The sequence below is a fragment of the Acinonyx jubatus genome, chromosome B3 (genome assembly GCF_027475565.1).
Source record: "Acinonyx jubatus isolate Ajub_Pintada_27869175 chromosome B3, VMU_Ajub_asm_v1.0, whole genome shotgun sequence".
Classification (NCBI taxonomy): Eukaryota; Metazoa; Chordata; class Mammalia; order Carnivora; family Felidae; genus Acinonyx; species Acinonyx jubatus.
Genome location: NC_069386.1, coordinates 51394996 through 51408344, shown reverse-complemented (window position 1 = coordinate 51408344; position 13349 = coordinate 51394996). Strand labels below are relative to the sequence as shown.

General features: G+C 36.9%; 1 protein-coding gene across 1 annotated transcript in view; it reads left to right on the top strand.

Annotated features, from left to right (window-relative positions):
• Positions 1 to 13349, top strand: part of TMOD3 (tropomodulin 3) — a 78853-nt gene that overhangs the window by 50611 nt on the left and 14893 nt on the right. The window contains exons 4-5 of the mRNA XM_015063480.3: positions 5765 to 5887; positions 7345 to 7434. Coding sequence (XP_014918966.1) covers positions 5765 to 5887; positions 7345 to 7434 — 213 coding nt within the window. The remainder of the gene's footprint in view (positions 1 to 5764; positions 5888 to 7344; positions 7435 to 13349) is intronic.

The window sequence follows — 13349 nt, the reverse complement described above, 5'->3', positions numbered from 1 at the left end:
TTTCTATGATTGTTAGAGTTTTAGGTATTACATCTAGGTCTGTAATCCACTTTGAATTAATATGGTAATTAACGTATGGTAAGTATGACATAGGGGATTGACTTCATTATTTTGCAAGTAGTTATCCAGTTCTCCCAGCATCATTTACAGTTCTTTCTCCATTGAATTGCCTTGGTACCCTTACAGACTTCAATTGACCATTAACAAAAAGGGTTTATTTCTGGACACTCAACTTCTATTCCATTGATCCAGATGTCTTTCCTTATGCACCATAACACTGTTGATTACAGTAGTTTTATATTAAGTTTTGAAATTGGGATGTGTAAGTCCTTCAGTTTTGTTCTTCTCTTTCAAGGTTACTTGGCAGTCCTAGGTCTCTTGGATTTCCATATGAATTTTAGCATCACCTTGTCATTTTCTGCAAAAAAGTCAGCTGAGATTTTGAAAGGGAGTGTTTAAGTCTATAAATTAATTTGGGGGGATCTCCTTAGGTTTTGTACTCATAATATTAAACTTCATTTCTGCCTAGCTTATTTTCTTATGAAGTTAAATTTCCTTACTGTTACTTTTCTATAATGAGATTTTGTAAAAATGCATTAAAATACAAGTCTTACAGGGTTAATGTTAAGCTAACCATGAAGGAATATGAAGTACTTAATTTTTATACTGTTAAAAACAATATCGTATAGACTAAATACCTCTACAACAAAAATCTCTATATACAGAGAATTTATTATAAAGAGGAGCACCAGCTGAGGTACCAAACTGTTTCAGAGCTGTATAAAATAGAAAAATTGTATATCACAGGAAAATTTCCATAAGCCCTCAAAATTTTGTTGTTTAGCTTTGTTGTTTTTTTAATGATGAGATTAATTTTGTATTTATAAGTTTGGCAAAAGTTTATGGGAAAATTAGATATGAATAATGCCTCTATGGAATGTAGATGAGGATTACAAAAATAAACATTTTAGATTTTCATAATGCTTTAAATTCCATTGGTCCCTAGAATAAGACATGGGCAGCTATTTGATAGTTTGTATAGTTTTGTTTCATAAGTGAATACCATAATCTAGTGGTTCTCAACCTTGACTGCTATGCATTAAGGTCCCTAGAGAGTTTATAAAAATCCAGATGTCTCACACACCAGACCAATTAAACCAGAATCTCTGGGACTTGGACATCACAATTTTTTAAAGTTCCACAGGTGAATCCAGTGTGCAGCCAATCTTTAGAAGCCCCTCCCATAGACAGTTGAAAATGTAGTGAGACTAAGCTCAGGAAAATGTAATTATCCTGAAATGGCAATTAAAGGCATGAATGGTATGCTACTTTAATTATACTATCAACCACTGAGAAAAGTGCTATGGAATTATCAGGATGTAATGATTTGGATTTGCCTTTGTCTGTGAACCAATAATAAAAGATTGTCTAATCAGAATTCCAAAATTTGGTACTAACATGATCAGTTATGGATGCCATTATATATTTGAGGTATTTGTTTGAGGGGAAAAGTCTACTGTTAAAAAGTTAATTTGAAAGCTACCAGTTTAGGGGCGCCTGGATGGCTCAGTCAGTTAAGTGTCTGACTTCAGCTCAGATCACGATCTTGTGGTTCGTGAGTTTGAGCCCGCATCGGGCTCTGTGCTGACCGCTCAGAGCCTGGAGCCTGTTTCGTATTCTGTGTCTCCCTCTCTCTGCCCTTTGTCTGCTTACACTCTGTCTCTAGCTCTCTCTCAAAAATAAACGTTAAAAAAAATTTTTTTTAAGTGAAAGCCACCAGTTTATTGGAAGAAACACTCCTGTGTTCTAGTATTAACTCTGCTGTGTAAGTTATTTAAGTTAGACTTTATAAAATGAGGTGATTGAACTGGAGGTGGTCACCAAATTATTTATTCGATAGATTGTCTTGCCCACTTTGTGCCAGGCAAGGATACAGGGATAAACAGAGAACATAAACCATGCCCCTGAAAAGCTCACAGAAGGCAGACAAATATGCAGAATGTGTCTGTGTAGCTATAGCGAAATGTTCAGGGAATCCAGGGAGCACAGAGGTGTACTTCAGCTGGTCCAATATTGGAATACAGTCTGTAGTTGCCTATTAAGTAACAATGCAAAAACCCCTTCATTCTTACTGGCACAACCTGTCTCTGAAATAGACTGAAAATGCCACCTTTGCAACTGGACATACGACCATTGCTGGTCCGTGACACCAGAGGAGAAATCTGGACAATTTGCCTTATAAACGTTATAAAAAGTTTTCTTTATAAAAATTGACAATTGTGCCCTTCCTTCCTGTCCCGACCTTGTTGCTTGAGGGCTTGATACTTAGTGTTACAAAGGTTGTCTTGAGACTGATGGCCTGAGAACAAAGGCTTCTATGTTGATTAAAGCCAAAGAGAAAAATGGAAAGAGCCTAGATCCTTGATGTCAGTACTGAGTTGCTGAACCATCCCTATAGCCACCTACATGTGGAGTTACTGAGATGATAAAAATACTTATTGTTGGAACTCTTGCTGTTTAAAGTGGTCTGTAGTTCAGTATCGGCATCACCTGGGAGTTAACTCTCATCCCATATCAGACTTGTGGGTCAGAATCTGTACTTTAAAGATCACCATGTGAGTGAGGTGCACATTAAAGCTTGAGAAGCACCAGTTTAAACCCCTTTTAATTGGGTATTCTGTTATATGCAGTTAAAAACATCTTTACTGGGGTGCCTGGGTGGCTCACTTGGTTAAGCATCTGACTCTTGATCTCAGCTCAAATCAAGATCTCACGGTTCATGAATTCAAGCCCCGAGTTGGGCTCTGCACTGATGGTGTGGAGCCTGCCTGGGATTCTGTCTTTACCTCCTTCTCTGCCCCTCCCCTGTTCTCTCTCTCTCTCTCTCTCTCTCTCAAAATAAACAAATAAACTTTAAAAAGCAAACAAAAAAACATCCTTACTGATACAAATACACTATAAATTGGCCAAATACAATTTTTTAAATAAGAAAATACTTGACCAGAAAGACTTCTAAGATGTATAAAGTTGCAAGAGACTATTATTCTTACATACCAACCCAAACAAGCAGTCTAAGCGCATTGTTACAGTTTTTTTTTTAATGTTTATTTATTTATTTTGAGAGAAAAGAGCACATGCATGTATGTGAGCAGGGGAGGGGCAGAGAGAGGTAGAGAGAGAGAGAGAGAGCGAGAGAGAGAGAGAGAATATCCCAGGCAGGCTCCATGCTATCAGCACAGAGCCCAACTCGGGGCTCAGCTCAGTCTCACGAACTGTGAGATCCTGACCTTAGCTGAAATCAAAAGTCAGGCACAACTGACTGAGCCACCCAGGTGCCCCTAAGTGCATTTATTATAGTTTTTAAAAAGCTATCAGAGAGCTTGAGGACACAAAACATAAATGATTCTAGAAAGTGACAAACCCTTCTTGAGATTGATGACCCACTTCTCTCTTTTCTGAATGAAATGTAGGGAAAAACAGAAAACTACCATAGAAAGGAGTAAGGAGAAATCAGCCTAACTTTTAACAAACTTTTAATGACTGTGTATGGATTGGATGATAGATTAGAATCCAGAGAAGCCTTAGAGCAGTGCTGTCCACTAGAACTTTCTGCCATGATGGAAATGTTCAGTGTCTATGTTAACCAGTGTGTAGCTCCATCTAACTAAATGCAGCTATCAAGTATTTGAACTGTGACTGTGGAACTGAATTTCTAATTTTAATTAATTTAAATTTAAATAGTCACATGTGGCTAGTGGCTACCGTATTGGATAGTGCAGCACCCCCAGTTCTTTCCTGCAGGTCTTCATTTAGTGCCAGGGACACTACAAGAACAGACGCAATAAAGTAGAGCAGAGAGAAAATTCCTGAGGCATAGGTTTTCAGCTGGGAGAGACTGAGGGAGAGGCAGGAGGGGTGGGACAAATCCCTTTAAAGCCAACCCCAACTTCACAGAGTATAAAGCAGATAAGACGAGAGGGCCTGAGAGATTTGCCAAGGCCCCAAAATTAGGGGATGGGACTGGAAAACAAAGAGAGCTCCGTAGTCATCCAGAAAGCTGATGGCCTAGGCCACATATCAAGAGAAATCTCTCAAAGTTCACCATTCAAAAAGGGAAGATGCTCAGGACATCTCCAGAACCTCACCATGGTTATAATACAAGGTCTTGCTGAAGAGAAAGTCCTGATCCTATATTCAAAATGTTTGAGGCCAATGAGGAATTGAATCAAACTAAAGTTGCAACAAAGGCCAGATTTTCCTTCAGTTTCTGCCATACTTTTACACAAAAATGCTTAGCTTGGAGTCAAAGATCATAAGACACATAGCCCCATACTCAAGAAAATAACAGTCAATAGAAGACTCAGACATGATCCAGATACTGGTGTTATCAGCTAGGGACTTTAAAAATAACTGTAACAAATGCCAAAAAATCTAAGGGACAAGGTAGCACGCATGAACAAATGAGGAATTTCAGCAGACACGTGGAAACTATTTTTTTAAAAAGAACTAAATGGAAATGCTAAACATAAAAAACATACAATATCAGAAATTAAGATCCTTTAGATGGGCTTAGCAGAAAATAGCTGAACAGTTTTGGCCAGAGTCCTGGGAGCAGTCTATTGTGGTGGGATTCCTTATGGGTACACTAATTGATGTGTACTTTGAAGAAGTACACAACACTCACTGATTCTAAACCCACATTCTTTTGATAGAGCACTGCATAGATCCATCAGGCCACATATTCTTTCATATTTCTCTGGTAGTTTCTTTGGCACATCTGTGAATCTATGCATAGGCCTTTTCCAGATCACTTAGTAAGACTTTTCACTTGTCCTGGGAGAGAAACTGGAGGCAATCTTAGTAACTCAGGCTCTGCCATGTGAGTACATCTTATTTGATCAGCAGTTGGGTCATTATCACTTCTCATTCTCTTCATGTTTTCAATCTTGCGTTGGACATATGGTAATAAAATACTGATTTTCACATAATAGTTTCTTATCAGGTAACCCTTGTTAGTTTCCATCGAGGCTTAGATGAACAGTGACCTAAAGTTTCACGAAACCACTTAGAACATACAGGAATTTCTTTGCAATTAGATCTTGAATTTCTGGAATCAAAATTGCCTCTGCCATCCCCTAAGTGACTGTAACAGCTTGTTGCTTAAGAATAAAAAAGTGGAGGGGCGCCTGGATGGCTTAGTCAGTTAAGCGTCTGACTCTTGGTTTTAGCTCAGGTCATGATCTCACAGTTTTTGAGTTTGAGCCCCACGCCAGGCTCTCTGCTGTCAGCACAGAACCTGCTTTGGATCTTCTGTCCCCCTGTCTCTGACCATCCTCTGCTTGTTCTGTCTCTCTTAAATAAATAAGAACTTAAAAAAATAATAATTAAAAAAAGTGGATTTTGCAGGGTCTTTTAAATCTCTCTAAAGTTTTATAGATTCTTAAAATTTATTCCTATATTCATCTTTTAATTCGCTATTTGTTTAGTAATTCATAATTACTCCAAAAAGATCCTATTTTTAATTTCACAAATAGAATTCCTCAGGTGTGTTTTTTTTTTCCTTCATTTCAACTTGTACAGCCAAATATTGCCCTGGAAACTTATAATACATATTGAAGATGAAATGTTATTGTAATTGTTTATCTTGTTGACTTTTTCCTTCAGCTTCAATTGTACTTTTCATAATTTTTGTTAGAAGAGTAAATTTTTAATAAGTTAGTTCATAGCAGTAGTATTGGAATTAACAAACTGCTTTATTTTACAGGGAAAATATTTATCCCTAAACAGAAGCCTGTACAGACTTTCACAGAAGAAAAAGTATCTCTTGACCCAGAATTAGAAGAAGCTTTGACAAGTGCTTCTGATACAGAATTGTGTGACCTTGCAGGTATCTCCTAAAACACATTTGTGAATGAGTGTGGAGGGGAGGGGAGTACCAGCACATCCCTGTATACGTCATACAGATGCTTCCTTTGCCTAGCAAAGTGCTGTTGAATCAGTGACCACATATTTGGCTTTGTTTTGTACACTATAAATGTGACATAAAGGATTTCAGTTTTTAAAATACTGTCAGTGGTGAACTTTTTATGTTAATGGAATGTATTGTATTATTTGACATCTTTTCCCATGTTACCATATTTGAAAGTCTTTATAAAAATCTTTCATCAGCTGGTGCTCAGCTAGAAGCTGTCCTATCTAAGCATTGAAAAAGAGTCTCCAGCATCAACTGCTGTCCCATTTTATCAGAAGACCTTGAGATGAGGGGCGTCTGGCTGGCTGAGTCGGTAGAGCATGCGACTCTTGATCTTGGGATTGTGAGTTTGAACCTCACATGGAGTGTAGAGATTACTAAAAATAAATAATAAACTTTGAAGAAAAAGAGGACCCCAAGATGAATAACTGGAAAGCATTTATACTCACCACTTTCCCATCTTTTCTGAAGTATATACGGAACACTCCAAACCGCCCTGTTGTTTTCATCATTGCCAGTTTCTTATCTGGACAAGTATCTCCCCCACCAGCCTTAGCACACACCCATTTTCCTTGGTAGAAAAATATGACATATGGGGATATCTTAGCACCAACTAACCCCAAGAGCTAACATGTGTGAAAGAAGAGTGATGGTTCTTATGGAATGACCCAGGACAGGGACAATCGAAGTGTAGTCTACAGCCAGAGCAGGTGTCTTATTCCTTGGGGTGCTCAGGACTGAGGTGTTTGTAAATGGTGCTTTCATCAGGGTGGAGTGGGCTGGGGGCATACTGTAGCTTCTGCCATGTTTGTGCAAAAAGGGTATCAAAACCAAAAACCAAATTTATCTCTCCTGTCATTTTTGAGGGATGCTAGTTAATATCACAGATGAGAGTTCAACTATACTTTTGGTATTTTACCCTTAACTAAAATATGAATGTAAATGAACATGAAAGTTAACAAATGTAAAAATAACGGTTAGGTTGAAAATCTCTTTTGCACTGTTCCTAAAACCTTGTGCGAAGTATTAACAGCAAACACAGATCATTTCAATATTCTCTCTTAGTTACCAAATGGAGCTAAGCATAGATTAACATTTAAGATTAGTCTGGCTCCAGTTGTAGGTCTGAATTCGGAAATGTGGGAGATCTAAATTCCAAAATGAAGAGGAAAATAAAAGAGTATTAATGAGAAAGGGATTGTAGGTGATTTTTTAATCACATTGTCTCCTTTTTTGGGGGCTGCAAAATCTGTATTTTAATTGAGTAGAAAAATGTTCAGAAAACGTTAAAATCAAATTTTTGGTTGAAAAACCAATTCTTTATGGTTAAAACTGATGGAAATAAAAATAACTTTCTTTTTCTGTATTTATAGCTATCCTTGGGATGCACAATTTGATAACGAATGCACAGTTATGTAATATAGTGGGAAGTAGTAATGGTGTCGACCAAGAACATTTCTCAAGTAAGTACTTGTACTGTGTTGTGAATTTGAACCCTTTGTTAAATGTACTGTATTTTGTTATCTTCATGTATCAACTTCAGTATATACATACCAAATGTTACACATAAGTACTTGAAACCTAAGTAAGATTCCAGTTAGATGGTATTGACATAGAAGACTATTGAAAATAGAGTATTAAATATTCTTAATGTGTCAGCAAATGTAATAGGAACTACTCTCACCTCACTAAATAATACTAATGGGACGTGCCTGGGTGGTTCAGTCGGTTAAACATCAGACTTCGGCTCAGATCACGATCTCACGGTTCGTGATTCAAGCCCTGCGTCAGACTTCATGCTGACAGCTTAGAGCCTGGAGAATGCTTTGGATTCTGTGTCTCCCTCGCTCTTTGCCTCTCTCCCACTCTATCTCTCTCTCTTAAAATAATAAACACTAGAAAAAAAAATTAAAAATAAATATATAAATAATACTAGTGGTAAACACTATGAAAGCTAATCACACTTTGGCTTTTGTTGAGATTTTATTTTCAGTGTTACTGATTTTCAAGAAAACCACAACAATGTTAACACAGAAACTATGTTATAAAAATCAGATTCAGGAGAAACCATCTGAATCTGAAACTTTTATTTTTTTATTTTTTATTATTTTTTTTAATGTTTATTTTTGAGAGAGTGTGAGCAGGGGAGGGGCAGAGAGCGACAGGAGTCACAGAATCCATAGCAGGCTCTAGGCTCTGAGCTGTCAGCACAGAGCCCAATGCAGGGCTCAAACTCAACAAGCTGTGAGATCATGACCTGAGCCAAAGTCAGATGCTTAATCGACTGAGCCACCCAGGCCCCCGAATCTGAACCTTTTAATCTGTTACAGTATTAAATAGCCAAAAGCAAGGCTTTTTAAAAAATAGTTTATAGGATGCTTTAAAATGACCAAAGTAATACATATCTTTGTACCACATTTGAGCAATACCTAAGTGTATGACATAAGTAAAAGTGTCACTGTTCAGGGGCTCCTGGGTCAGTCCATTAGGCATCCGACTTTGGCTCAAGACATGATCTCACAATTCATGAGTTCGAGCCCCATATCAGACTGTGTGTTGACAGCTCAGAGCCTGGAGTCTCCTTCAGATTCTGTGTCTCCCTCTGTCTCTGCCCTCCCCCACTCACACTCTGTCTCGCTCTCGCTCTCACTCTTGCTCTCTCAAAAATAAATAAACATTAAAAAAAAAAAAGTGTCTTTGTTCATAGCCATCATGCCTTCCACTCTCCCCACCCCTAACCTTAATTGTTAACAGTTTGGTATATGTCTTTCTAGACTTCTATGTTCATACAAAGACATACACACACACACACACACACACACACACACACACACACACACACGGTTTACATAGTCTTGTTTTTTACAAAAATGGGATCATACTGTAGATATTTCTTGGAACTTGATTTTTCTTTAAGTTTATTTTTATTATTTTTTTTAATTTATTATTTTTTTTAATATTTATTCATTTTGGAGAGACAGAGCATGAGTGGGGGAGGGGCAGAGAGAGCGGAGACAGAATCTGAAGCAAGCTGCAGGCTCTGACCTGTCAACACAGAGCCTGACATGGGGCTTGAACCCATGAACCATGAGATCACAACCTGAGCCGAAGTCAGACGCTTAACCGACTGAGCCATCCAGGCGCCCCCCTCTTAACTTAACAGTTCCCCTCCTCAACCTCTCTTCCCCTTTCTTCCCCTCTCTTCATGGTATCCATTTCTTTAAGAAACTGGGTTGTCATGTCAAATTTTCCACATTCTCAGTTTGACTGATTGCAACCTTGTAGTATCACTTTTTTTTTTAATTTTAATCACCTGGTGCTCATCACAAGTGCAGTTCTTAATCCCCATCACCTATTTCACCCATCCCCCCCCCCCACCTCTTCTCTGGTACCCTTCAGTTCTGTATAGTTGAGTCTGTTTCTTAGTTTCTCTCTCTCTCTTTCCCTTAGCTTGTTTGTTTTGTTTTTTAAATTCCACGGAGGAGTGTAATCATGTAGTATTTGTCTTTGTCTTATTGACTTACTTCACTTAGCATTATACTCTCTAGCTCCACCCAAGTCATTGCAAATGGCAAGATTTCATTCATTTTTATGGCTGAATAATATTCCATTATATATATATACACATACACACACATACATATGTACATATATATGTATATAAAAAGATGTGTGTGTATGTATGTGTATATATATATACACACACATACATATGTACATATATATGTATATAAAAAGATGTGTGTGTGTGTGTGTGTGTATATACATATATATATGTATATATATACATACACATACCACATCTTTTTATCCATTCATCACTTGATGGATATTTGAGCTGCCTCTGTATCTTGCCTATTATGAATAATGCTGCTATAAATATTGAGGTACATGTATCCCTTTGAATTAGTGTTTTTGTATTCTTTGAGTAAATACCCAGTAGTGCGATTGCTGGGCCGTAGAGTAGCTCTATTTTTAACTTTTTTGAGGAAACTCCATACTGTTTTCCACTGTTGCTGCACCAGTCTGCATTCCCACCAACAAAGCAAGAGGATTCCTTTTTCTCCATATCCTCACCAACACTTGTTGTTTCTCATGTTTTTGGTATTAGCCATTCTCACAGGTGTGAGGTGATATCTCATAGTAGTTTTGATTTGCATTTCCCTGATGATTAGTGATGATGAGCATCTTTTCATGTGTCTGTTGGCCATCTCTATGTTTTCTTTGGAGAAATTTCTTTTCATGTCTTCTGCCCATTTTTTGATTGGATTGTTTGGGTTTAGGGTATTGAGCTCTATGAGTTCTTTATATATTTTGGATACTAACCCCTCATCAGATATGTCATTTGCAAATATCTTTTCCCATTCTATAGGTTGCCTTTTTAGTTTTGTTGATTGTTTCCTTCTCTGTGCAGGAGCTTTTTGTTTTGATATAGCTCAATAGTTTATTTTTGCTTTTGTTTCCTTTGCGTCTGGGGACCTATCTAGAAAAAGGTTGGTGTAGCCAGTGTCAGAGAAATTACTGCCAGTGCTCATTCTAGGATTTTTATGGTTTCAGTTCTCACATCTAGATCTTTAATCTGTTTTGAATTTATTTTTGCTATGTTGTAAAAAGGTGGTCCAATTTCATTCTTTTGTGTGTTTGCTGTTCAATTTTCCCAGCACCGTTTGTTGAAGAGACTTTTTCCTGTTGGATATTCTTTCTTGCTTTGTTGAAGATTAATTGACCATAAACTTAAGGGTTTATTTCTGGGTTTTCTACTGTGTTTGTTGATTTATGTGTCTATTTTTATGCCAATACATACTGTTTTGATTACTAAAGCTTTGTAATATACCTTGAAGTCTGGAATTGTGATTCCTCCAGCTTTGGTTTTCTTTTTCAAGATTGCTTTGGTTATCCTGGGTCTTTTATGGTTCCATTCATATTTTAGAATTGTTTGTTCTAGTTCTGTGAAAAATGCTCTTGGTATTTTGAGATTGTATTAAAGGTGTAGATTGCTTTGGGTAGTATAGACGTTTTAGCAATATTTGTTCTTCCAATCCATGAACCTGGAATGTCTTTGCCTTTCTTTGTGTTGTCTTCACTTTCTTTCATCAGTGTTTTATAGTTTTCAGAGTACAGATCTTTTACCTCTCTGGTTAGGTTTATTCCTAGGTATCTTATTATTTTGGGTACAATTGTAAATGGGATTGTCATCTTTATCTCTCTGCTGTTTCCTTATTGGTGTGTAGAAATACAACCAATACGTTCATTATGTATCCTGTGACTTTACTGAATTTGTTTATCAGTTCTAGCAATTTTTTGGTGGAGTCTTTTGGGTTTTCTATATAAAGTGTCCTGTCATCTGAAAATAGTGAAAGTTATACTTCTTCCTTGTGATTTGGTTGCCTTTTATTTCTTTTTGTTGTCTGATTGCTGTGGTTAGGACCTGCAGCACTCTGTTGAATAAAAGTAGTGAGAGTGAGGGGTGCCTGGGTGGCTCACTTGGTTAAGCTTTCAACTCTTGGTTTTGGCTCAGGTCATGATCTCACGGTTCATGAGTTCAATCCCTGCATCTGTCTCTGTGCTGGCAGCACAGAGCCTGCCTGGCATGCTCTGTCTCCTTCTCACTGTCCCTTCCCTGCTCGCATTCTCTCTCTCTCAAAAACGAATGAACTTAAAAAAAAAGAAAGGTAAAATGATGAGAATGGACATCCTTGTCTTGTTCCTGACCTTAGTGGAAGAGCTCTCAGTTTTTCCTCATTAAAGATGTTAGCTGTGGGTTTTTCATCAATGGCCTTTGTTATGTTGAGGTATATTCCCTGTAAACTTTGTTGAGGGTTTTTATCATGAATGGATGTTGTACTTTGTCAAATGCTTTTTCTGTGTCTGTTGAAATGAACATATGCTTCTTATCCTTTCTCTTATTGATACATCACATTGTATCACATTGATTTGTGAATATTGAACCACCCAACAACCCAGGAATAAGTTCACTTGATCATGGTGAATGATTTTTTTAGTGTATTGTAGGATTCAGTTTGCTAGTATTTTGCTGAGGATTTTTGCATCTATGTTCATCAGAGATTTGAACTATAGTTCTCTTTTTTTGTGGTGTCTTTATCTGACTTGGGTATCTGGGTAATGCTGGCCTCAGAACAAATGTGGAAGTGTTCCTTTTCTATATTTTGGAATGGTTTGAAAAGAATAGGTATTAATTCTTCAAATGTTTGGTAAAATTGATATGTGAGGCCATCTGGTCCTGGACTTTTATTTCTTGGAGTTTTTTGATTACTGACTTAATTTCTTTGCTGATAATCACTGTGTTCAAATATTTCCATTTTTAACAGTTTCAGTTTTGGTAATTTATATATGTTGACGAGTTTATCCATTTCTTCTAGGTTGTCCAGTTTGTTGGCTTAAATAGTTGGCTTAAATAGTTTTTCATAATAATCTGTTATAGCTGTTTGTATTTCTGTAGTGTTTCTTATTTCTTCTCTCTCATTTGTGATTTTATTTGGGTCTTTTCTCTTTTTTTTTCTTGATAATTCTGGCTAGAAGTTTATCAGGGTTTTTTTGTGTGTTTTTTTGTTTGTTTTTTTTGTTTGTTTTTTGGTTTTTTTTCCCCAAGGAAGCAGTTCCTGGTTTTATTGATCTGTTGTATTGTGGGGGTTTTTTGTTTGTTTGTTTTTATATCATTTATTCTTGCTCTTAACATTATGATTTCCTTCCTTCTGCTGGTTTTAGGTTTTGTTTGTTCTTTTTCTAGCTTCTTTAGGTGTAAGGTTAGGTTGTTTGAGATTTTTCTTATTTCTTGCAGTAGGCCTGTATTGCTAGAAACTTCCCTCTTAGAACCAATTTTGCTGCATTGCAAAGGCTTTGAACCCTTGTATTTTCATTTTCATTTGTTTCCATGCACTTTTTAATTTCATATTTTATTTCCTGGTTGACCCATTCATTGTTTGGTAGCATGTTATTTACCTCCATGTGTCTGTGGTCTTTCCAGATTTTGTCTTGTGGTTGATTACTAGTTTCCTAGTGTTGTGGTCAGAAAAGATGCATGGTATGACTTCAGTCTTTTTTAATTTGTTGAGGCTTGTTTTGTGGACTACTATATGATCTGTTCTGCAGAATGTTCTATGTGCACTTGAAAAGAACGTGTATTCTAGTGTTTTAGGATAGAATGTTCTGAATAATCTGTCTGGTCCAGACAATCAAATCAATTGTTTTCTTGATGATTGTCTGTTTAGATGATCTGTCCATTGATGTAAGTGGGGTGTTAAAGTCCCCTCCTATGGTTGCATGATTACTGATTAGTTCCCTTATGTTTGTTAATAACTATTTTATGTATATGGGTGCTTCTATTTTGGGTGCATAAATATTTACAGTTGTCCTATCT